Source organism: Leptomonas pyrrhocoris, assembly GCF_001293395.1.
Source record: "Leptomonas pyrrhocoris isolate H10 chromosome Unknown, whole genome shotgun sequence".
Taxonomy (NCBI): Eukaryota; Euglenozoa; class Kinetoplastea; order Trypanosomatida; family Trypanosomatidae; genus Leptomonas; species Leptomonas pyrrhocoris.
The window spans coordinates 1,744,687-1,769,418 of record NW_015438358.1 but is presented as its reverse complement, the minus strand read 5'-3'; the positions used below and the strand labels follow the sequence as shown (position 1 = coordinate 1,769,418).

At 59.3% G+C, this 24,732-nt stretch overlaps 5 protein-coding genes across 10 annotated transcripts; all 5 read right to left on the bottom strand.

Annotated features, from left to right (window-relative positions):
- Window positions 1–176: 176 nt before the first annotated feature.
- Window positions 177–7,058, bottom strand: ABB37_01633 (sulfate transporter-like protein; the record flags this gene model as incomplete). 2 transcript variants are annotated; one of them, XM_015798215.1, is made up of 1 exon in its annotated part: window positions 177–7,058. In XM_015798215.1, the coding sequence occupies exon 1, from the start codon at window positions 6,420–6,422 to the stop codon at window positions 177–179; it is 6,246 nt and encodes a 2,081-aa protein (XP_015663735.1). In that variant the 5' UTR covers window positions 6,423–7,058. The 2 variants fall into 2 exon arrangements, with proteins under 2 accessions (XP_015663735.1, XP_015663736.1); XM_015798216.1 differs by having other exon boundaries at window positions 177–7,018.
- Window positions 7,059–7,679: 621 nt separating this feature from the next.
- ABB37_01632 (hypothetical protein) lies at window positions 7,680–9,614 on the bottom strand (the record flags this gene model as incomplete). Its single annotated transcript, XM_015798214.1, has 1 exon — window positions 7,680–9,614. Exon 1 carries the CDS (start codon window positions 9,222–9,224, stop codon window positions 7,680–7,682), a length of 1,545 nt encoding a protein of 514 aa, XP_015663734.1. The 5' UTR covers window positions 9,225–9,614.
- A 577-nt stretch (window positions 9,615–10,191) lies between these two features.
- ABB37_01631 (hypothetical protein) lies at window positions 10,192–17,262 on the bottom strand (the record flags this gene model as incomplete). The annotated part of the gene is made up of 1 exon (XM_015798213.1): window positions 10,192–17,262. The coding sequence occupies one exon, from the start codon at window positions 17,260–17,262 to the stop codon at window positions 10,192–10,194; it is 7,071 nt and encodes a 2,356-aa protein (XP_015663733.1).
- Window positions 17,263–18,130: 868 nt separating this feature from the next.
- On the bottom strand, window positions 18,131–20,057 carry ABB37_01630 (hypothetical protein; the record flags this gene model as incomplete). Its single annotated transcript, XM_015798212.1, has 1 exon — window positions 18,131–20,057. Exon 1 carries the CDS (start codon window positions 19,949–19,951, stop codon window positions 18,131–18,133), a length of 1,821 nt encoding a protein of 606 aa, XP_015663732.1. The 5' UTR covers window positions 19,952–20,057.
- An 868-nt stretch (window positions 20,058–20,925) lies between these two features.
- On the bottom strand, window positions 20,926–24,261 carry ABB37_01629 (putative proteasome regulatory non-ATP-ase subunit 2; the record flags this gene model as incomplete). 5 transcript variants are annotated; one of them, XM_015798207.1, is made up of 1 exon in its annotated part: window positions 20,926–24,261. In XM_015798207.1, the coding sequence occupies exon 1, from the start codon at window positions 23,890–23,892 to the stop codon at window positions 20,926–20,928; it is 2,967 nt and encodes a 988-aa protein (XP_015663727.1). In that variant the 5' UTR covers window positions 23,893–24,261. The 5 variants fall into 5 exon arrangements, with proteins under 5 accessions (XP_015663727.1, XP_015663728.1, XP_015663729.1 ...); XM_015798208.1 differs by having other exon boundaries at window positions 20,926–24,203; XM_015798209.1 differs by having other exon boundaries at window positions 20,926–24,201.
- Window positions 24,262–24,732: the final 471 nt, after the last annotated feature.

Sequence of the window (24,732 nt, the reverse complement as noted above, 5' to 3'; positions counted from 1 at the left end):
GGCTCAAAGCTTGCTGGACTATTCCTCTCAACACTGCTGATGTACATAAATATCTACAGGTGATGCTGGCCAAACAAGGGCTGCAGGATACCAATTAGACAAACTTGAGCAACGACAAAGGAAGGGGGAGAAAAGGGGAGAAAAGGCGCACACGCCTCTGCATAGTCGTGCTCCCTTTAATGCGCCGGAAGGGTCGTCTGCGATCGCACAGCGCTGTCGACCTCCTTCATCAGCAAGACGAAGTCGCTTAGACTCAGCCCTTCGTGCACACGACGCATCGGCGTTACGTTCAACACACGATGGCGCATCTCCTGCACCACCGCTGTGCGTCGACCCGCCTCCGGTGTCACGAGCACCGTCGCCTCCTTCACGGGATCCTTGACGTTCGTCACTGGCGCTGCTGAGCGGGAGCGCTTCTTCGTCTTCGCTGTCCCGGGAGAACCGCTGGTCACAGCGGTCAGACTCGCGGTGCGACGCATCGTGCGGTTGAGCGCGGCCAAATCGGAACTCGTGTCGCTCTCGTTGCCGTCTGCCGCAGCAGCACCCGTTGTAGATGCCGTGTTGTACACCGCCATCGACGACAGCGGGGACACGAGAGCCGTCTTCGCTGCCGTCGCGACGGCGGTTGTCGTTGTCGTCTCAGGTGTCGCTTCACTCGACGGGACGGTGGTAGTGGTGACGCCGGCGGAGGTCGGGCGAGGCGTGTAGAGGGGACTCCGTGCCATGAAAAAGTAGTTCTCGCTACCGGTTTTTGTCTCTGCCACGGCGGACGAAGAGGGGAGTGCTGCGTTTGTGGGGCGATTCGGTGAAGCAGTGCGCACAGAACGTGATGGCGCCGTCGTGTTGAGGGTCGTGCCGTGAGGGCTGCTTGTCCTGGCGGCCATCTCCCGCTCATCTTTTCCTTCCGCGGTGCCCGTGGCGCTTGGGGCAGCGCTGTCGTTTTCCGACGCTGCCCCGTCGCCTCCGCCTCGGTCTGCTCCGTTCCAAGCATTGTCGCCGTTGTCGCTCCGTTGAAAGAGCGGGAATTCGCCCGTCTCACCGGTCTGCCCCTCGTCGGCATCCCCAAGTGAGAGGTAAACCTCCATCGACACGTAGTACATGGAATGGTAGATCGACGCCAGGCCGCGTCGCAGGACGCGCTGCTGCTTGTCGTACTCCACGTCAGAGCGAAAGAGCAGGTTCAAGTGACGGAAGGCGTGGGCTACCTCGGCCTCGGTGAAACTCACGTTGCGGCGGCGGAAAATCTTAAAGATGAGGTGGCGCATGTAGAGCTGGTGCGTCGCCTCCATTTCCTCCTTGCTGGGTCGGCTGAAGCCCTCTACCGAGGAGCTTTCAAACAGGCACTGCAGCACACCTTCGACGTGCAAGTAAGAGGTGAAGTACAGCCGCGTGCAGCCTTTAAAGTCCGTGGCGGCTGACTGCGTCCGCGGATCAGGCCGTGGGAGGGAAATGAATGGAAACCGCAACCGGAACTCGCGCTCCTGCTGCGTCTCGCTGCTCCACGCGTCTGCCGGAGACGTCCCCACCAGATCGTCCGACTTCTTTGGCCGACACGGACAGTTCGAGAAGAAGCGAATCATGTGCCGCACATCCTGCTCCACACCTCCTTTCTCCGTCATATACTGCGCCTGCGCCTTCACGAGCAGCTCCTGCACTCCTCGTTCTTCGTCCGCCATCGCCAGCTCGCGAAAGTCGGCATGCAGTCGCTTCAGCAGCCCGTCGCTGACAAGCGAGCCAATGATGAAGCGCTTGCTGCTGTTCACCCCTTCCAACACGTTTTCTCCGATGCGGGACATGTACTCCGTGATGTCCGCAAACCGCTGGAGCGCTCTGGCAAATTTGCGGAACAGGAAGGCCGTGCCACCGTCCGGGGCAGCGTTGTGCAGCTGCAACAGCATCGGCATATTGTAGGCAATATCGTAGGAGCCGTAGTCGCGCAACTTCGACACGTCGCTGACGTCGTACCGCTTGCTGGCGACGATGCCGGCGGCGTTGCGACTCCCTTTGCTGTTGCTGCTGCGATTGCCGTTGTAGCCCGGCGGTGCCCACATCGGACCGGTGGCAGTTTCTGTCATGCTGTACGAGCTTCGAGCAGCGGCAGTAGCAGGGACTGCACCACTGCCGCCGCCACGGTGTTGTCTAGTGGGTGTTGTGCGGCGGGACCCGGATGGACGATCCGCTGCCGCGCCTGCGTCGTCAGCAGCAGCTGTGTACGACACACGCGGCAGTGAACCCGGCGTCGTCTGCTCCGATGGCCCCTGACTCAGTGCCGCATCTTCGAGGATTTGATTGTCGACTCCCTCGTCCTCCGACGACCCACCCGTTTCCTCCATCGCCTCCATGACGAACTGGTTCTCCGCTAAGGTTGCAGGATGCAGGTCCGTCACGTTTCGCAGGGGAGAAGCCGGGAAGTTGTCGTTCCGGGTGGTGTTGTTGCTGTTGCTGCCGCCTCCGTTGCCGTCGCCGTGAAGATGACCGCGGATGTCCCCGGTGTTGCTGCTGCGCGGGCCAGCGGTGGCGACGCCGCTGCTAATACCCCGCTTCGCGCCGAGGTAGTTTTTCAGCATCGCGTCGTATCGCTGCTGTACCTCTTGCAGCGTTTCGTGATTGCTCAGCGGGATCTTTGCAAACGCAGAAGGGAACGTGATGGTGGACATGGTCGTCATGAGCTCCTCCAGCTCTTTCAGCACCTGGTACGGGGTGTAGAACTCGTCTTGACGCAGGACATTGTAATTCAGGTGCTGCTGCTGCTCCGCCGTCAAGCCAAAGGTGCGGTTCGAGTGCGTGAAGCTAATGTCCTGCGGTCCGCGGAGGCCAAAGCTACGGGGATTCAACGCCTCACCTTCGCGCCGACTTGCACCAGCGCCGCCGCCGCTACCGTGGTCTCTGCCAAGCCCTCTGTTGCGTACCCGGCCATCGTCATCTTCGGTGTTGTTGCTGCTCGTCTCGGTCGCAGCATCCACTTTACCGCCGTCGGCGTTCGCCTCGTCAAAGCTGTTGTCTTCCCCACCGTTCGCCGCGGCAAGCGAGCGGTCCAGCGGCGGGATCCACAGCAGCTGACGAAAGCCAGGAATGTGAAAGAAGTGACGAGCCGCCGCCGCCGATTCGATGTGCAGCAGTGACTCAAAATACTTGTACTCCTCTCTGAGCAGCCGCTTCGCTGTCGGTCCGAGCGTTTTGATGAGCTTGTCGTTCAGCGTCACATCGGAGCGGTGGACGGAGATGCCAGAGGACTGCGTCAGCGCATTCGCCACGACGAGGGCGGTGTTCACGACTCGGGTTTCATCCGACGCCGTGACGTGGGGGTGATGCGTGAACTGCACGAGTCGGCGCAGCGGCAGATCGCCAGCCGCGTAGAAACGCGCGAACAAACGCTCCCCCATCACCTGCGCCTGTGTGATGCCGGACCGGGTCAGCACGCCACCCCACTTCACCACCAGCAGGCCGGCAACGGGTTCCTGCATCTCATCCTCTTCCGCCCCGCTGCCGCTGCTGTAGCCCATCGGCGAACGCGTGCCGTGGCTCAGCCACCACCGCTGCCCTCCCGTACCGGTGCCGGACTGTTGAGCGAGGTGGGGAACCCGGCCGGTGTATTCGCTGGCGCCGCTGCCCACAAACGAGCCGGCCCCCGAGCCGGTGCTGAAGCGGGCTTTGATTTGAATCTTCAGTCCGTCAGGACGACTCCGCACGATGGCCAGCACGCGTGCCCAGTTCTCTGCCACCGGGGACGCGAAGTGCCGGAAGGAAAGGTTGATGGACGTGCCGAGCGCCGTATCCTCCGGCGACGAGGAGGACACGGAGCCACTCCTGCCCGTCTGCGGCGACGCCATCGCCGTCTCCCGCAGCATGTGCTCCACCGTCGTGAAAAACTCGCCGAGGTCCTCGACGCTGCGTCGCGTGCGGCGTGCGTCGCAGCCCTGAAACGCAAGTCTCATAAGCACCGGATCGCTGAAGACCAACTTCTTCTTCTGCTTGGGTGTCACTTCACTGTGCCGAATCACGCCAAGGACGCCGACCAGCTCGCGGTCCGGCGAGTAAGTGGAGAGCTTCTTGAGGGTGGCGAGGTGGCGCACCAGACTGTCCCGCTCTTCCTCCTGCTGCTGCTCTGCTGTATCAAGAGCGCTGTCACGGTGATCGACCGTCGCGGCAGTAGCAGCGGTAGCGGTAACAGCGGCAGCAGCAGCGCTGCTCATCTTGCCTCCCGCCTGTCCCCACGACTCAACGGCGGCTTCCTTCTTTCGGTCTGCATCGCCTCGCTGTGGTGACAGCGGACGGTGCGGCGGCGTCTCCCCCGGGGCGGTGACCACGATGTGCGGACCTTCCGTCAAGGACTCGCGGGTGTCGTCGCGCGAGGCGGTGCGACTCTGTGGTCGACACGCAGAAGCAGCAGCCGTTGTCGTCGTCGCTGTTGTTGACTTCGCTGTGCCACCGCCGCCACTTCTCTCGTTTTCCGCCTCCAGCAGTGTAAGCAGAGACGAGGCACCGCCGTCTTTGGTGGGCAGCCGAGCCGCCTCCACCACCACATCCGTCAGGAAAGACACGTTCGGGTACGGCGCGGTATCCACGTTGCCGTAGCGCTCCGAAATGCACCGCTGCGCGAAGGCGATGGCCTCCTCCAGCTTCTTGAACACCACCGGGAATTTGCCCGATGCGGTGATCTGCTCAATTGTGAGTCGGTCGTACTCCTCCGGGACGTAGATGGGCAGCGCGGCAGAGTCCAGCAACACCTTCTCCAGTCGTCCGTGAATGTCGGTAAGAATAATTCGCCGCGGACGCGTCGGGTCAGACCGCGAGACACCATCGAGAATGTTGGGCAAAGAGGTCAGCGCGGCAGCGTCGATGTCCACCACTTTTCCGCACGTCACCAACACCACATCAATCGGTCGCACCTCAGCTGCAATGGCCTGCTGCAACCGCTCCTGGAAGTACGTGGTGTTGATGAAGTACAAGGGGGCGTCGAAGCGCCACATCAAGATGTTAGGGTACACGAGCAGCTCCGGGTCTTTGCGGATATCACCATAGCGGAAGGTCTCCATGTTGAAGCCGACGCTCACGGCTCGTGGGCGGGCAATGCGCAGCACCACCAAAATCAGCGAAAAAGCGATGCCACTGAGAACGCCGATGGTAATGCCGCCGATCACGGTGAGAACGAACGTGAGCACCCACACACTGGCGTCCTTGCGGCTGTAGCGCCAGAGTTGCGCGGGGCCGGAAAAATTCACGAGGCGCCACACACTCGCCACCACGATCGCCGCCAGCGCCTGCTTGGGCAGGTAGTAGAAGACGCCAAGACGGGTGAGAAAGAGAATCGTGATGAGCACCACCGTGCCGGCCGAGTAGGCCGTCATGGGCGTCTGCGCCTTCTGCTCAATCAGCACGGAGGAGCAGCTGAAGGAGTTGGACACCGGCATACCCGACATGAGATTCACCAACAGGTTCGTAATGCCACCGGCGAAAAGCTCCGTGTTGGGGTCGATGTCCGGCATGACACGCTGCGCGACGACGTACATCTGTACGAAGCTGATCACGGTGATGGTGAGGGTGTAGGGGCCGAGCTCCACCAAGTTCTTCATGGGCGGGATGTGCGGCAGACTCAACGACGCAGGGATCTCCTTCACAATCGCCAGGCCCCACTGCTTGTCCAGCCGAAAGCCCCTGGTGATTAAAATGGACACCACCACCACGATCAGCTGGTGCGGAATCCACAAGGGCAGCCTCGTCTTCTTAATCTGGATCAGGTATGTGCAGTACACCATAAAAAGGGCAAAGCAGTAGAGACAGGAGACGTGCCACTGCTCCCACATGGCGATGACGGTGTTAATGAAGTTGCCGTATCCCTTGTCCACCAGGCTGACGTTGAACATCACCTTCAGCTGCGCCGCAATCGCGAGCAGGGCAGCAGCGCACGTGTAGCCGTCCCCCACCGCCTTTGCGAAGATCGTCTTGATGACGGTGCCGCAGTCGATGAAGCTCAGCGCCATGCTCAGAATGCCGACCTGCACGCCGAGACTCTGGAAGACGTCCTGCCGGTTGGCGTAGGGGATGCCGGGGATGGAAATTAACAAGGTGGTAATCTCCGCCACGGGGCCCACGGAGAGGCACGCGCACTGGCCAAATGTACCGTAGCTGAAGGACGCAATGAGAGCGGCGACGAGACCGCACGACAGCGGAATACCTGCCAAGCTGGACCACGACAGAGAAGTGGGCACGATCATGACGCCCACGATAAAGCCGGAGATGCAGTCGCTCAAAGCGACGCGCGGCGTGAGGGTAGGGGCCCATCGCGACACCGGGACAAAGCGATAAACGTAGGTCATGACGACCTTTTTCCACATATTCGGGTCTTTGGCCGGCGCCTTCTCCATCTGTGCGCTTTCCGCCGTCGGTGTGGCGTCAGCCGAGTCATCCTTTCTCGACTCCATTGTTGTTGTTTGTCTTCTCGTCGATTCGAAGTGTCACCCGTAAAGCTGATTGGGTTGGGTTCTGCCCTCCGCGAAAGGTACAAAGGAGACGAGAAGAGACTAGGGCCGCCGTCGCAACGAAGACTACGGACACCCGCGCGTCGTCGACCCACTCGCTTCGTGTTTCTCTGTCGTTGCGAAGCACACACAGGAGAAAAATCCCAGCGACTCACCTAACCGAGGGAGACCAAAAACAACAACAGCGGAAGGCGGTAAACAGACTGAGTTGGCCGCCAACGACGCGCTTTCGAGCGCAAGGAAAGCAGAACGACACGGCTGCGAGGGAGAATTTGCGGTAAAGTTATGGGAGCAGACGTGAACCACGGCTCGCCAGTTTTACGGCAGTGAAAAGACTCGATATATTGTAATGAGCTCGGCAGCCAAGGAGAAAGGCCTCTAACAGTGCTTATATATATATCGACCCGGCGACTGATATAATATGGGCGGGGTTGTCAACGCTTTTTTGTGTGTATGAGCGTTGCTATTCGAGCAAGGGATGCACTAGCTGTATCTCTCCGTCTTCTCCGCCGTGAGAGAAGAAAAAAAAAAACACCACTTACCACAGCAATACGGTAAGAGACCAAGTCAAGCAAATCTCGTTGTACGGAACGCAAAAGAAAAAGAAAAAGAAAAGAGGCAGGTAGGAGAGATGGACGTGATCAATGGCGAAGCAAAGACCGCGAGCGCTTCATCGCACATGAGAAGAGAATCAACAACACCACACAAAAAGGCGAATTGGCCTTTCCCTGCTATAGCGTATGCTCCTGCAGCTCGGACGAACATATTTACAAAACACACCAACGTTCACATGCTACCCCACACAAGTATTTGCACCATGACTTTGACGTCAAGCCCATCCATTCCGTCAGCACCACAAACGCAGTGAAGTGAATTCTGACTTGCACAAATCGGCTCTAATTGAATGAGCTGTTCCGCTCTGATCCGTAAGACATGGCGAGATGAGCAGAAGAGGAACAACAGGAAAGTAAGGGAGTTTCAGCATTGCAACGTAGCAACTCGCGACCCTTTTCCTTCAAAGAAAAGAAATAAATAGTAACGAGAGATCAGCCTAATCGTACTGTGTATTTCGTACAGTTACACTCTCGTCGCTACCGCAGCTGGCGCGCATGGAATGTGTGTGTGTGTGTGTGCTTGTGCGCCTGCACGAAGACGATCCGCTACGCAGAGCAAGGCCTCGGCATTCTTTAACGACGTACATTAGCCCGGTTTGTTGAGTGGCAACGCATGTTTCGTGCACGCGCGTGGGTAGCCGACGACGGTGGTTGCCACGCACATCGGCATCCCACACACGTCGGCTCCGCAGACCGTGCATTGGTACTGCAGTGGGTGGCCACAGACGCTGCAGTTGCGTGGCGGTAGCGGCGGAGGCGAATCACATCTGCTGCTACGCGCGATGAGCTGCGGTGCCGCCAGTCGCAGACGCACCAGCGCGCGCAGTTTCTCCTCGTAGTTCTTTAGCGCCCGCTTCGACGACTCCCTCATGCGCAGGGTGCATGCACCACGGCTAATGAAGTCGGTGCAGTAAAAGGCTTCTGCCCGGCAGCCGTACACCACCTCCACCCGCAAGGTCAATTCTACAGAGGGTGGAGATTTCTTTTTAGGGACGGGCTTTGCGTCACTGGGAGTTGGTGCCTTAACGGCCGTCTTTGGCGCCCTCGCCGGAGCCGCACTTGCTGGGATCTTGACGCGCAGTAAGTGTTCGACAAAGTTTAGTGACAAGGCGTGGTAGATGCAGATGGGCTCCAGCATGAGTTGGTTTAAGTATCCCATCAGTACAAACGGAACGCAGTTCCAGTGCTGCGTGGCTTCCTTGACCGCCAGCGTCGCAGTGCACTGTGGGAGGGCGTTCACGATGGGGTAATGGTCTTCCACGAGCTCTTCGTTCACGTAGAGTTTGATGCCGATGAGAAGGTCGTCACAGGGCCGATCATACACGGCGGCCTCGCCACGCTCGTAGACCATCGTGTGTGCGTAATCGATGGGCACCACTGCACCGCCCTCTTGTGGTGCTGGCGAGGGCGAGGCGGGTGTTTTCGACTTCTCGCTTGGCCGGACCTCTCTGGTGCCTCCACCCTTCTGTTGTTGCAGCTGGTGCTGCTTCTGCTGCGATGCCGCGACGGCCTCCGCCCGCCGGCGCACGATGTTGGGGATGGGCGCCTGATTGCTGCGTACGCGCAGAAGATGCGCCACACGGCCGCGCCACTGATGCTCCACGGAGAGTGGTGTGTTATAGAGGTAGCCCACGCCGTAAAGAAGGTCTTTGCCGATTTCACACACAGTTAGCTGCGGCGGTCTCTCACCTGGCAGGGACAGCAGCTCCGACGCCACCACGGGAACCGCACGAGGGGAGAAAAAAACCTTCCCGCGCATGGATCGATGAAATTCTGACATGGGGGTGTTGGTGGAGAGCGTGAAAGGGTTTCCGTACCAGGACTGCGCCGGCACCGGCACTGGCGTGGGCGGCCCCACCGCCGCCTCCTTCGCGGTAGAACCAGAGGCAGGGGTAAGCGCAGGCGAACTCGAGGATGCAGAGGTGAAGTTGGAGGAGGGGTGCGAGGTGAGGGGTTTAGACACCTTGATGAGAACGGCGTTGGGGGGCAGGCCTTTCGGCGCCGCACCACCAGGGTTGGGTGGCGGGTGTGCCTGTGGTGGCGGCGATGCCTTAGTGGAGGCAGCCGCAGCGGCGGGAACCGGAGCAGCAACAGTGCCCTGTGGCAGCCATGGCTCTCCCAACTTTGGCATGATTCTCGACGCTGTGATAGGATGGTGATGCGCCAATGTCAGCTAGCCACACAGCAGTACCCCAAACGACACCAGCAACCACAACCAAAAGAAAAGGACCGGGAGACGGAGAAAACAACACTAAGTATAGTAATGAAATCAAACGTTCGTGTACTAGGAACACACACAATACAAAAAGAGAAAAGGGATGATAAGATGATGTGAAGTGAAGTGCAACGTTGTTTCGTGTAATGCGCACGGTTTTTTTTTTTTGGGGGGGGGAGGGGGAGTGACGGAGGAAAGGACTATAAAGCCACGTCACGACGTACTAAGAGGGGGTACGTGTGACCGGGGAAAACAAGATGAGCAACGAACGTATCGAAAGGGGTGTATATATATAAACCTATTACTTTGAAGGAAGAAAAGCAAGTTGGAGAGCAGTTAGCGAGGAAAAATGGGAAATGAAGTGAGGAGGGGAAGGGATAGAAACGAATCCGCTACAGGCACAAGGCAGGGTCCGACCCATACGAGTTGCTACGAATGTATTGATTCGCTCTTTGGAATCGGTATTGTACGAGAGGGTATCGCAGAGGAACTGGCAAAGCTGAGGTGCGGTTTTACATTCCAAGCGGAGTGGTGGATTTCACGCTCTCCTTCACGGCAGAAACGTAAGAAAGTTTCACGACTCCTGCGAATGGGTGCGAAAGGCCGCTTCACGAGTTTGCATCGTTTGCTTTTGATCTGTGTTTCAGGGTGAAATTGGTTCCATGGAAAATAAAGAAAACTAATGAAGACATGAAGTGAAAAACAAAAATTGATACGGTAGGATGTACATGAAACTAAACCGACACACAAAGCGAAAAAAAAAAGAACGCGGAGAAAAGAGTCAAAAGCAAAAGCTGGGTGCACCACCGCTGTCAGTGGAGTATACATCACCGTGCGTGCTCGAGAAAAATAATCAAACAGGAAAAAACTTCTACAAAGGAGATCAATGCAACGCGTAGGGTAGCTCTGCGTCTTGTCGCGTACGCGGAGAGAACATCTTCGACACCCCCTGAAAGGCGGCCGTGCCTTGCAATCGTCGCCGGTAGCGCTCCCGTTCCCCGCGAGATTTCATGTCGTCGTAGCGGTCTGGTACAAATTCGCCACGGCGCTGCTTCGCGAGGCGGGCGTGCGGGGGGAGGTCCCGTTTCGGCCATCCCGCCTGCGTATGCGCCGCCTCCTCCTCCTCCGTCTCCAGCGGCATCCTTTCATAGCCGAGCAGAATGTGGCGGCTGTGGCACTCGTGGATTTCCGCACGCACCAGGCGCAGCGGCATCAGCCGGCGTGCCTTTGCCAGTCGCACATAATGGTACATGCGGCGCTGCGGGAGGTATTGCATGTAACGCGGGCACGCGTCAGCGCACGTGCCGTCAGCGCTGTCGTCCTCCACGCCAGCCCGATCTGCCGTGTGCGTCTTGCGGTACCACGTCGAGAGTGGCCCAGCAGTAAGTGTGCCGCTGCCACTTGTGCCGCTTTTGGAAAGGACGCTGCGGGCCATCGCGCTGGGCTGCGTCGTCATGAGTACGTTCGCGTCGGAGTAGTGTGGCAGCCAACCGTGGACGCGACCCACACGCCGATCGAGGATGCAAATCAGCTTGCGAAGGTGAATCACACGTTGACGCTCGATCGGCCAGGAAGCGGCTAGGGCACGGTCCATCACCTCCCGCATGCGCTGCACCACGCGTCCGCGGTTCTTTTCCTCCGCACTGCGCTGCTTCGCCCTCCAGAGGGCCTGCATTTTCTCAATAATCGCGCGAAGGAGCAGCTTTGCTTTCATTTGCTCGTAGAGAATACGTTCCACCTCCGCCACGGCATCCGCGCAAGACTTGCGTTGCGCGGCGGCGACAGAGTTCAGGTTCGACCCGGACTGCGCCACGAGTGCGTGCGTGCTGCGCCGCCCTGCGAACGTCTGCGGGGATGGAAAAGACGGCACCCGCCCCTGTGTGGTGCCCGAGGAGGGGGCGGTCCCGAATGCACCGAAAACAAAGGAAGTGCTGCTGCTATGACGTGTAGTTCCTGGTGTGGATCGCACGTGAGCGTGTGGAATGGCACTGCTCAGGTTGCCCAGGGCGGCCTCGGCTTCATCCGAGGTGCCGGCTGCTTGGCCGTGCGGGTGCGCGGCGACCAGCACCGGCGGCAAGCTCAACGCGCCGCTACCCGATGAGCGCACTGACATGGGTGCAAGCGCGTCGCCGCTAATTCCCCGCTGCCCGTCCGGTGCGAGTTCACGCTGCAGTTCCTCGGTAGCCTGCTGCATGAGCTCCGAAACCACAGCGTCGTAGCGGACCGGATCCGACAAAAAAAGCAGCCGCGCCTCTTCCTGGAGCATTTCCACCTCGGAGCGCAGCGTGCTCACCCCTCCACGGCCAGCAGCAGATTTGCTTTGCAACGCCTCGCTTTGTTTCGACGCGCCAGCAAAGGCGGTCAAGCTTTTTCCTCCGGCGGCACCTGTCCTCCTTGACTCTGGGCGAGTCATAACGGCCTGCAGGAAGGTCTGAACATGCGTAACCGTGCGTTGATCTGCAGCCGCCTCGCCGGCAGCGCCAGTCTTGGGTAGTACCGAGAACTGCTTCGCGATAGATCGCTCTGTGGCTGCCAGGTTGTTGGTAGCGGTGGTGGTCGCGTCAGGAGGGCTGGTGACACCTTCAAGTGCGCTTGTCTGTCGGTTGGGCGGCACTGCGCCGGAGGTGGTGGCCGGCCGCACTCTTGGACCGAGGGAGCTGGTGACGGCTTCCTGGGGAAGGAGCACCTGCACCTTCGAGCTGCCCGCTGTTTGCTTCACCAGTACGGGTGGCAAGGAAGGGACGAAGCTCTCGGCGGCGGTGGGCGTCGACGGGTGGTCGTGCGCCGAGTCGGCAGTTCGGGAACTGACGGGACGTGTTGCAGTCGTCGGCCGCGACAGCTGTGCTCGAAGCGGCGGCTCTGCCGTCGGGGGAGTTGTCGTACGCGGCGGAATGAGTGGTGCGGCTGTGTCTTCTGCTGTCGTCACAGCAGTGGAATCGCTTTGGCGAGTCGCATCCACCTCCTGGGGAAAGATGTCTAATCGAACGAGACATCCGCCGTACTGATGAGCTTCCTCGGCGCGCATTGGAGGGGACTGGGAGGAAGTGATTGTCAGTGACGGCGGTGCCTTGATGCCGATCACCGCTTTGGGCGGTTCAGCCGATTTGGACGGCAGTCCTTCCAGAACGCGGCCGTCTGCTTGTCGACGGCCGCCAACAGTCTGCGGTCGTGATACGTGAGGCGCCTGCCTTCGTGTTAAAGGAGAGGAATTTGGCCGCCCTACACGCGGTGAGCCCGCCATATCCGAGCGGATGCCAGTTTCTTTTCCTGACGTCTCCGCAGTTCCGCGAAGTGGTGTGTCAGGCCTTTTCTGGGTCACCGACATATTCAGGTCGTCATTCTGCTGTTTCTGAGTTAGACCCGCTGCGTCTTGGTCCACAATCGACGCAGGTGCGGCTGGTTTTACCGGTGCGGTGGGTGATGTGGCGCCGGCACTCGCACCTTCTTCCGTAGCATATCCCTCACCTCCCTCTGCCTCCATCACCTGACGAAGCAATTCCGAGGCCACCGCATCGATAGCGGCCGCAGTGGAAGGGGTGCTCGACTGTCTCCCGCCCTTCTCCGTTCCTGCACCCCCGCTTCCCACGCGAACGCCGCTTGCGGTAGCGCCGCCCACGGACGTGCTCTTCTCATCGGGAACGATGGCCAGTAGTGCTTCGGCTGGTGAGACCGTGGAGCCATCGTCGATGCCCTCCGCCTTCGCTGCACCAGACCCGCCCCTGGAGGTAGGCAGCCTTCCTTTCGATGGACGTGATGACGTCCGGGCGAGCTGTTCTCCTTCTGCTGCTGCTCCCGAGAGCACCGTCAGCACCACCGCGTTCTTCTCCACCGCTTCCATTTCAGCATGGGAATGGGGAACCCCCCACTCCTCCACGGGTCGCGGCGTCTCCTGCATTGGCGGTGTGGAGGGCAACGGTTGTTGCGCTGAAGAAGAAGTGCGCGACGGCGCGTTCACGGGATGCACACCAGCTGGGCTGGTCACCTCCGCCGCGCTTGTCCTTGGCGGTGCTAGAGGGCGAGTGGAGCTGCCAGAAGCCGGTGCCTTTTGGTTCTGGATAGGCGGGAGACGGCCGGACTTCGTCAGTTCCTCTGCAGAGGACGACATGGCAGCATTGGCAGAAGCTGACAAGTCACCCGAGGGCTTCTTTTTGGGTAATGAAGTCGCTCTGCCCTCTACCGTCTTCCTCGCGTCCTTCGACTTTGTGGGCACGACGCTGGCACGCGTCGCCGTCTCCCCGTCAGCCGCAGCACTGTCGATCGTTTCGTTGTCTACCTGGGAAGTGTCCCGTGGAAGTACAGCAGCACTGCCGGGTTTACTGCGGCTCTCTCCGCCGGCCTTTGTCCGCGAATCCCTCGCGGGAAATTCTCCGGCGGAATTTGTAAGGGAACCTTCGCTTTCAGACTGCGGAAGCACCGCACCGCTGTCGAGTGAGGCCGACCGCGGCCTCACATCGCCGGGCGAGGGAAAAGTGAAGGGCATAGACGCGACGGAGGTCTCTCGAAGGTCGTCTGTTTCCTGCGTCGTCTCCACACTCGCGCCAAACTCGAAGGCCTTCGCGAACGACGCCGCCTTGTAGCGCTTCACTGGAACAAACGAGAGCAGCGCCGTTGGCGGAGCACCCCACTCCACCGCGGCGGTGACTTGGGAAAACTTGCTTTTGGCCACAAACGATGCACCTGCAGCGGGAGCCAGCCGCAGGTTTAGCAGTCGCTGCGGGTTGAGCCTCACAACGGCGACTATCGCCGCAGGATCGACGTTTTCGCCTGCGTTCGTAGAAGATGGCCGTGCCGCGGCCGACCGCTGCACACGCAACTCGTATCGGAGGAAGTTTTCCGCTGCACCGGAGGAGGAGCCGGCGCCGCCTCTCTTCTTTTTCACGCGCGTTGGCTTGTCTTCCGCCTCCGCGTTGCCAACACCTGGGGTACAGGTCGGTGCAGAGAAGCCAACAAGTGTGTAGCACAACGCACCGTCCCCCACACACTCGCGAATCAGCTCCGTCTCTACCTCCGCCACATCCGGCGCAGTGGTCTCTTCAACGGCAAGAGTTTCCTTTCCAACTTCTCGGTCTCGCCTCCTTTCCGCCGCGAGCAATGAAGCCGAAGCGCCTGGCTTGCCGCTTGCATCAGTACGCACACCATCCTGAAGGGGTAGCGACCTACCTGCACCGTATTGTGAGCGCAGAGAAGCCTGCGATGGCCGCCCCTGTCCGCGTCGAGCCATACCAGCACTACCGATCCGCCCAAAATCATCCAGCTCCGCGCCCTCCGCTTTGCGTCGCTGCGCCTCATCGCGGGCACGCTGCGCCGCCTCTTGCTGTATCCGATGCTCCTCCAGCTTTCGCTCTAACTCCGCCTCGTAGTCGTTATTCACCGGCTCCTCTGCGCCTTGCGCCAGCTCACGTCGACGCTCGTCAATGAGGTGCATGTAGTCGTACAAGGTGCACAGCTCGTGGAGATCCTGCAGCAGCCCAGCACGCAGATTGCGCAGCTGCGCTCCAAGCAGCGTTGCACCCTTGCCGGTCGAGCTCGCCGCTGCTCCGGTAGCGGCAGAGGCAGAGGCGGCGGTGCCATCGGCGTTGCTGCGTGGGTGGTGTGGTTCGGTGTTGTCGACAAAGGCTGGCTGCCGTTTACCGACAGTGTCGTGCGGCGCGGACGAAGCCTGCCCAGGCACCTCGCCGGACCTTTCGCGTGCGGAGCGGGAAGAGCTGACGCCGTCACTGCCTCCACCGTGTCTGCCACCGTCCTCTTCTCCGCTGTCAAGATCGTCGTCCTCATCATCTTTCGAAAAGGCGTCGCGGTACAGAAGCGGTCGAGACATGAAAGACGCGCTCTTCGACGGCGCCGTACACGGCCGCTTCTTCCGACGCCTATTGCCCGTCTCGCCCTCTAGGTCGAGTTCGTACTGTGCGAGGACGTCAATCATGAAGCCGAGTAGCTTCAGACCATACACAGGGGAGCTCAGACCGCCATCCGAGTCCCCTTTGGCGCGGTCCTGCGCGCTGCCGCTCTGCATTGTGGAAGTGCCGTCACCCAATATGGTGCCGGAGAGAGAGAACGGCACCAAGCTGGGCTGACTCACCGTACCGGTGTACGACGGCGACAAGACGGAATCCACCGTAGTGTCGAGATCTCTTGATTTAGGCGAGAACGCTGGCGCAGGGGCTGTGCCGCCGTCGGCTGCGTCGGACTTGTTACGCATCGCTTGCAAAATAGACTTACATGCCGCCATCATTCGCGCATTGTCTTGAAGGGCAGCGGGTAGCAGAGGGTCGGAGAAGGGCGATTCCGCCACGTCTGTCGCATACTGCTCCGCCGTCACATCGGTCAAGAGCTCCGCGTCGACGCTCTCCATCAGCCACTCCATGCGCTCCTGATTCGACGATACCTCACGCAGATCGGCCTGTTTCTTCTGCTGAACTCGCTTGCGGCGCTGGAGCGGTTTCAGCGTCGGCCTTGCGGCCAGCATCGCCGCCGATGAGTTATACGCCGTGGAGGAGGACCGCATACGCCTCGTTCCCTCGAACATGGTCGTGAAATTCGTGTCCGATTTTTCAAACTCGTCCTCGTCTGACTCAAACCTGTTTGCCAGCTCGCCCTCCACGGAGTCCAACTGCGCCTGTAACTGCTGCACCAGTCGGGTCAAGTTGTCACTGCTCAAGGTGGTCCCGCCACCTGTGCTGCCGAAAACGCCGTTGCCAAACAGGTTCGAGAGAAGCTGCCGCATGCGGCGCCGCACCGCACCGGGCTCGATGGAGAGCTGCACATCGACATCTGCCTTGCTGTGCTCGCTGCCACGGCGCTTCCGCGGAGTTCGTGCGTTACGCAACGGGGTAGCCGCGCCCCTCGATAATGTCGCGGTCGTGGCGGTGCTCGCCGTGCTCGACCGGCGCGTGCGAAGCGACTTGTCCAGCTCGTAGGCCTCTGCGAGTTCCAGTGCGTCTTCGATCTCATCCTCCAGGTTAGCGCGGCGACCAACAAGCAACATCAGTTTTGCGTGCTCCTGTGCAAGGACGAGCGCGCTACGCTCCTCCGCTGTGCGCAGTTTGCGTGCTGGCGGTGCGCCGGAGGCCATAAGAGCAGTAGCATGATTCACCGCCGCGTTTGCCCGAAAGACCGCTTCCTTGTATGCATCTGTCGTTCCCTCGTAGTATTTACTCGCCGGAGTGTGCAGCTGCGAGTGGGAGACGATACCTCCTCTTGGTGTGCGACTTCGTTCCGCGCGCTTCGCCCCCATCTTCGTCGAACTGGCTGTACGTGTATCGTCGTGGCTGAGCTGACCGCCTGGCGCGTACGACTTTATCCGCTCACGGGATCTGTCCGACGCGTTCGTTCCAGTCGATGTTACGCTCTGCTCGGCACTTTGACTGCTAAGACGACGTCGATGCGGCTTGCTCGCCTGCTTTGCGTCCTGTGGTGCCGCGCGGCGTCCTTCAAATTGGGGTGACATATCCGGTGTAAGTCGGGGCGAAGACGCGGCGCGAACGGCGACCCCGCTGCTTGCCCTCGTGAACGGTGCCGGCGTCAGCTCGGACGGGCACAGGACTGGTGGAGTGGTGCTGGTTGACGCCGCCATGTCATCCTTCAGCAGCGGCACCTGACTACGCCAGCGCCGCGTCGCGGAAGCACCATCTTCGCCGCGGGTGTGCTGTTGTTGCTGCAGCGCGTACGGTGCCGCGGGAGGTACGTCGGGGATAGCGGCCAGGGAGGAGGCCAACGCGCTTGTCGGCCTGGAGCTCGCGTACCTCGTCTTAGAAAAAGACGCTGGACTCGACAGAGTGTCTCTTTCCATGAGAGCTTGGCGGGTACGTCGCACCAGGGTGTTGCCGAGGCGTTGCAGGTAGCGAGAGGCAACGACGTCTTCTGGGTTTTTGGAGGAGACATGGGGGTGCGTGGTCAGCTTCTTAAGGTCCTCGATGGTGATGTCACCTGGAGCTGGTTGCGCCAGGGAGGACATCGTCGTGCCGCGTTGCAAGTCTCTCTCTGCGTTCAAAGCGCTCCTGAGGCGAACCAATTCACCCTTGTCGTGATCGGCAGTTGAGGGAGTGTGTGTACTGTTTCGCCAGCTCTTCTGCAGAACCCCCAGAAAGAGTAGAACGCGTGGTTTTCCGTTGAACGAAACAATATAATATATATACAGGAGAGATCACAGTTATGTACAAGAGAAAAATGAAGCACCACGAGTGATCGTGAGCGAAAATACGGCGCACCGCAAAACGCCAAGGAGAAAAATCTTCGAAGAATTCTCTTCCTTTCGTTTTCACACAAACGCAGGTGTGTGTGCGTGCTCGTTATCGAAAGATCCTAGCGGAGTTCGGAAAGATCCCCAGATACACACACACACATATATATACACACAAAGCTCAGAACTCAACCACGAGGTCGGAGGATCTTCACAAGTAGTAAACAACGACATCCGTTCAAAAACCGAAGATAGCGGACGAGAGCAGGAACAAGAGAGATAAGAGCGACCAAACAGACAAGCACGTTTCTGAAAGAAAAGTGGGCAAGAGACAGGAGACCGGCGCAGAACGACAACATCAGGCATCCGTTACAGATGCGCTTGGAAAACAAGAAAGAAAGAAAACAAGGGAACCGCTGATTTGAAAGAAAGAGTTGGGACCTCTTCGGTTTCACTGGAGCGAGTTCGACCGCTCTATTGCAAGCATGTAGTCCTCTTGGGCAGCATTCCTTTGGTCGTGCACTTGCACATTGAACAAAAATAGAGACGGTCTCCAGACCTCGTTCTGAAATCAAAAGCAACAGATATGCCTCTCATTGGCAGAACAAAAAGAATCAAAGAGGAAGAAGAAAACGAAGCATCTTCAGCCGTCAAACGAGATGGGAATCGTGATGCAATGCGGGGCCACAATCGTCTCCTTCAAGATAGCGCGCAGCTCGTGCAGGACGAAGTGCGAAACCTCGTGCTCATTTACGTACACGCCGTTGCCGCCCTCATCGTTGTCGTCGTCTGAGATGCTGCTGCTGCCGAAGTGGGAATAAAAGTCCGCCGAGGAGGCGCCGTAGTCGGCCCCGTCCTCATCCACTTCGTTGGCGCCGCCAAAGGTAGCCGCAATGCTGAGTCGGTTCACCACAGACGAGGAGAGCGGTCCGTGCTCGAGCCACATCTGGCACACGTTGTGCTTCACATTAAGGCACAGGTAGCAATCCAGGTCGAGGTTGGCGAGGTAGAACATCATCGGTAGACTCACACGCAGCGCCACCGCGCCGAGGCGGAGCTCGTGTTGCACAGCGGTGTTCAGCGAGAGGTGCAGCGCACCGCCGTAGGTAATGTGAAAGCGAATGTAGAGTCCGCCGCAGCCCAATACCGAAGCCAGCGAGTCCGTCGCCTCCGGCTGACACGGGAACTGGGATAAGGAGACAGGCGCTTGCATCTGCGGTGCGGCGCACGACGGGCTGCCCGCTGTCACACTTGCGACTCCTGCCTGGTGACCGACACCAGACACGACGTGTGGCGTGTTGGCCCCGGTAGCGGGGTGCGACACCGTGAAGTCGTGCGAGCTCTCGCTGTTGCTGTCGACGCCTGCGTCCCCCGCAGCACTCGCACCGGCAGGGGCAGAGGCTGCGAAGCACCCCGCAAACGCAGTGGATAACGCCATCGCCGTGTCGGTGGATATGTCGTGGCTGAGCGCGTCCGAGGTCTCCCGCACCTCGCCTTGCAGGCTGCCTGCCGTCGTTGTCGTGCTGTTCATCGCATTGAACCCACGCTGCGGTGCACGGCTGCTGCCGCCCGGCGGACCGTCCGTCGCGTTGTCAAAGGCGACAATTTCCACAAACGGCGGCGTCGTCCCCCACTCCACGCTGCCCAGCTCCAAGTACACAATGGGGGGCACACCGCGTGAGTCCGCCGCCGATGCGCCGCCCTCCTTCTCACGCTTAAGTCCGGACAAGGGAGCGCCGCGAGGCGGCCCACCAGTGCCCGCGTTGTAGGCGTCGCTCGCGTTCGTGGGGCTGGGAGAAGTCGTCGCGTGGGTTGCGCCATTGCCCCCGCGGTTGTTCGCGCTCGGATGCCCCGCAGAACTGCGAGCGGCGTACGTGCCGCCCTCATCGTTCGTCGGTCCGCCGAAGGCGCCCCCGCTGTTGTCAGCGCGCAGTCCCGGAGCAGCACCGCGGATGTGGTTGCTCTGCGGCAGTGACTCTCCTGGGGCCGCAACACAACCGTTAACAGCATTCGCGGCCGCCACAGCCCCGACAGCAGCACTGCCAGAGTTCTGCACACCGTTGGGTGACATTGCCGAAAGAAAGGGAGAGGGAGAAATAAGGTCTGACGCGCCGAGCAGGCCGTTGGACCCCTCGCAAGGGGAGCCGTGCGAGCTGACATTCGAGGCAGGACCGTTACGCGTCGGGTTGCTGTTGTTGCCGGGACTGCTGCCAATGCTGACGAGCGAAGGCGGGGCCGCTTTCCCGCCCGCCGCAGCTCCTCCTCTTCCACCGGTACCGTAGTTTGCGTCGGTGGAAAATTCATGAGAGGCGGCAGATAGAGAACTACGACGCGCAGCCTCAGCGCCGCCTGCGTTTTTGGTGTTGATGTGTTCCACGACCTCGGCGAGGCGCTTGTTGATGAGCTGGCGCAGCGCCTCGGCGCACGTCTCGTCTAACCGGCTCCAGTTGAAATGAAGAGACATTGTATCCAAATAACGAATGTGAATGTGCGGATACGAACTGGTACAGTAAGTTGATAAATCTCGTTCCCGGCGATAGTGAAGTGAACCACTGCTCGCCCGCAAAGCTGTCACGATGGGGACGTGATTATCACTCGCAAAAGACAACGCGCACACAATAAGAAGAGTAGATTGGAAGAAGACACAGCAAGTGAATGCGTGCTGCATGGATTGCCTCGGTAACTAGAAAGCGTTACACGTGGCCCCACTACGCAGCACCAATATACGCAGCTCCTCTCTCAGCGTAGGCCACAAGAAGAAGCAACACTATCGACACTCTTTCTGTTGTTGTTCTTGCTGCTGTTTTTGACGTCTGTCGGGTACATTGACTTGACGCCAAAATTGTCACATCGCACCCCGCGCATCAACAAGGAACAAAACACACACACACACACAAACACGGAAAAAAGAATGCCGCTCCAGCATCCTCCGCCTTAGCCCCCGAAGCTGCACAGAATGGCCTATTCTCTCAACGCTGTTTCTGCTGACTCTTCAGAAGCATCTTCTTTTCATTTCGTTTCGACACACGACAGCGACAGTCCCTTTCATCAACACGCATGCGCACTCATCTATAACAGAGAAAATGCAAGAACAACAACGACAATAAAGTGGAGAATACGGAATACAAAAAAACATCATACTACTACTACTACTCGCACGTTCGCTCGCGACGGCTTGCAGAATACTGGGGGAAAAAACAAAATGAAAACTGGAAAAAAGAATTGTCACTCAGAGGACGGCCCAGTGCAAAGAGAGTGGACAGAAGCACACACACATAATAGGGGAAAAAAAACAAGAACAGCACAGCACAGGCAAAACAGACGTGCGTTGCTCGAAAAATAAACGCCCTCGCAAGACGAAATCCGCAAAGAGAGCAGAAAGAGAATGCGCTGAGAGCCACTCGTGGATTCACATTTTCTTTTTCCCTCTCTTACCCGTTACGGGTATGAGAACGGCTCCGGCACCGAGGCCTCGTCGCGGTCCGTCAACACGACCGGTTTTACCAGCGACTGCGCCCCCAGCTCCGGCTTCATATCCCGCAGAAGACAGATGCCCATCGGCCGCGGCTTCATCGGCTTGTACCGCGGATCCACGTCGTGCGTGATGGCAGCAAACTGGTGCGCCGTCACACGCGCCGGGTTGTGCAGAAGCTCAAAGTTTGGCTCCTTCTCCGCCGCAGCAGCCGCAGAGGCGTCGCCTTCCTCGCCCTTCTTTCCACCCCCCGCGCCCTTGCCCTCACCGGCCTCCCCCGCCGCTGCCCCACCGGTCGCAGACGCACTCGTGCCGGCGTCCCCCGCAGCACTCTGGTGACGACGCTGGCGCAGCTCCTCCTCCTTGCGCGTGATGGAGAGCACAACTGCCGGCGCCTCGGACGACTTCACCTTCTTCTCCTGCAACACCGACTTGGGCACCGCGTACGTGCTGGGCGGCGCGTTGGACTTGAAGGTGTACTCCGGCAGGTCGAGGGACTCGTTGAGCGCGATGATGCACGTCGGCTGCATCGCCAGCGTGATCATAAGCAGGTAGGGGTACCAGTACCAGTACTGCAGGAACATGAAGACACCCACAACAGCCTTGTCGAGGCGGTGACGCTGCTTGTGCAGTGCAAACGTGCAGTTGCGGCCACCTGCGTCCAGCAGACCAGCGGCCAGTACGTAGCCGAACTTGGAGCATCGGCTCTCGTTACGGTCCTCCACCTTCTTGTCCACAAGTTGGCGAAACTCCTTCACCTTCGGGTTTTCCTTCTCGGTGAGCTGCACCATCACCATGGCCAGCGCCATGCACGCGCCCTGGCGCACGTACTCGACGATGTCCTCCTTCATGTCCCACAGGACATTAATAACCGCAGCGTTGCCGGTGCCGGCCGCACTCACGGCAAGCGCCATCGCAACGCCGTAACGCACGTGCGGGTTGTAGCTGTCAACGAGGACGCGGATGAGGTCGAGGCAGAGATTCGGGTCCTTGAAGGTCAAGAAGCCGATCATCGTCGCCGCGGTGCGCCGCACATCGTCCGACATGTCCTTCACGGTGATGTTCAGTAGCATCTCAATCGTCTTTGTGCTCTCCGTGCCGGCGTAGGCGAGACCGAGCACGAAGCAGCCGCCCAGACGCACCCAAGGGTCACCGCTGGCAAGCAGCTCCTCTGCCAACGGCAGCGCCTCGTCCTCGCGGCCAAGGTTGATGAGGGCCATCGCCATGCACACTCCCCGGATCACCTTCTCCTTCTGGTTGTCCTCGTACGCGACGTTCTTGAGGCTCTGCAGCACGATATCGTTGCCGCTGCCGAGCATCAACATGCCCACACCGACCGCCGCCCCCTCCGCCCCGACGGCGTCCATGCCGGTGACGCAGGTGAAGAGGGCGTCGTAGAGGCTTTCGTCCTGCAGGCCCATGGCGGTGAGTCCGATGCCGAGGGAGGCGCCGTGTACCATCTGCACGTTCGCGGAGAACTTCTGTAAGTTCTCCTCGAGGTATTGGATCGTTGAGCGGTCGCGGGTGACGCCGAGGGGGGAGTGGATGAGACCGAGGGCGTAGAGGGCACCGGCCTCCTGGTAGGGCAGTGTCGGCACGCTGGAGCCTTTCGGGAGGTACTGATCCAGCACCCGCATCGCCTCCTCGGTGTGACCGCGGTGGATGGCACCGGTGCTCGCCACCGCCGTGAACTTGGACCAGTACTGCGCCGCGCCGAGCCACTTCAAGTTGTCGCGCAGGAAGCCGTCCATCGTCGTTCCGCTGTACATGAGAGCGTTCGACACCACCGTTGCGTTGTGAATGACGGAGTTGCGCGGGTCGGACATCTTCTTGATGTGGGCGAGAATGTGCACGTCCGCGCAGCAGCGCGAGTAGAGGAACTTGACGTTGAGGTTCGTCGTCAACTCGCCGCTGAGGACGGCAATGAGCTTGTGCTCCGGCGTCTCCGGCTTCGCCGCGGCGACGGTCGGGGACGATGCGTTCGCCGTCTCCGCATCGGCAGGGGATGCGGCCGCGGCAGAGTTTTTGGCACCATCGTCCTCTGACTTCGCCTCCGCCGGCTGCTCCGCCAGCACGCGCTCGCTCTCGCCGAGCTGCTTCTCCAGGTACGCCACCACCCCCGACAAGTACTCTTGGTTACCGTACTCGAATAGGTCGAAGGCGAGCTGGTAGGCGACCGTCTTGTTGTCCGCCTTCCAGAGACCGTAGATGAGATTCGACGTCGCCTCTACATCCCCCAGAAAGAGGAGGCAGTGCGCCAGGGAGTAGTAGTCAATGGTAGAGAGACCATCCGTGTAGAGGTCCGCCAGGAGGCGCAGCACCTTACGGCGGAAAGTGATGTCCTGCAGCAGTATGTTTGCCACGTTGAAGGTAAAGTTGAGAATCTCCGCCGAGTGCGTCTTGACGAGGCACTGACGCAGAACCTTCTCGAGAAAGTCGAGGCGACGCGCCCGCACCGTGAAGCCGACCATCTCCTTCAGGTCCGCCACCGTCTCGTTCTCCATCACCCACGACTTGGTCAAGGAAACGAACAGCTCCTCCAGCTTCGGCGGCAGCTCTGCCCGCTCGCTCTCCGGTGTCTCCTGAAACACCACGTAGGTGTCAATGCAGCGGCTGAGAATGGTGTCGGTGAAGAGGGAGCGTGTGGTGGCGTCGAAGGCGGTACCTGCGGCGAGAGCGTGGTTGACGGAGTTGCTGTAGTCACCGAGGTGAAAGTACACCTGCGAGGCAACGAGCGAGGCCAGCCGGCGTGTTTCGTCAGCGAGGGTTCCCGACGCGGCGAGCTCCTCGATGAGGGGCAGCTCAGCGCTCACTTCGTGCCAGAAGGTGTCCATGAGCGCCGACAGCCGCTTCAGGGCGAAGAGGACAACGACGTTGTCCTGCTCACCCAGCAGCGCCAACACGCCCTTCGCAGAGGACAAACCGTGAACCATTTGCGTTTTTTTCCCTTTTCTCGTTTCGTCTGATCAGGCTCCGTAGACAACAACCGACGAGAACAGGGCAGGAACACACTTCACAAAAGAAGAGAGAGAGGGGGGAGGAATGATAAATAAATAACTCACGGCGGTGACCTGGAAGATGACCAAGCGACCCACGCACCCGCTCACACTGAAATAGGAGAAACGAAAGACTGTGCGACTCACGCAAGATATTGTATGCAAGTGCTGATTCAGGGTGTCTTTCGGAAGCGTACCACACGTAGGCTTTGGAAATGAACGGGGCTAGAGATATCTGTGAATGCTCTCAAAATCAGCGGTAACAAAAAGATATATAAGACAGAAAAGAAAGACGAATACTCCACTTGTACGTGTGTCCGTTACGGAGTTCAATGAGGGAGGCGAAGAGGAAGCGAAGGAGGTAGGACGAACAAAGCGAGTTTCACAACCCCTTTGACCATAGATCGGATGCGTTCGCCAGTACTTACAGATTGAAGTCTTCCAGTACGTCGGACATGAGTCTCGCACTCTGCGTCAAAACGCGATGCCAAACGGAGAAGTCATTGCGGCGTAGTTCAACTGACATCTTCTTATTATTGATGATGCAATTTTCTTTTTTCTATCCAAAGAAAAAAAACGTTCTGTCGTTTTGGTGGACAAGGAATCGTGCTGTTCGTGTTTTTTAACGGTGTCTTTTACTTGTTAGAGCCTTACTTAACGTGATTCAGGGATTTAAACGTTAGTGTGTATTCCTCCATTTGGAGTTGTGTGAGAGGGCACGTCCACACAGGACCCCAATCAGTCTGCACGGAAGGCGAGGCACCTTTAACCACACCT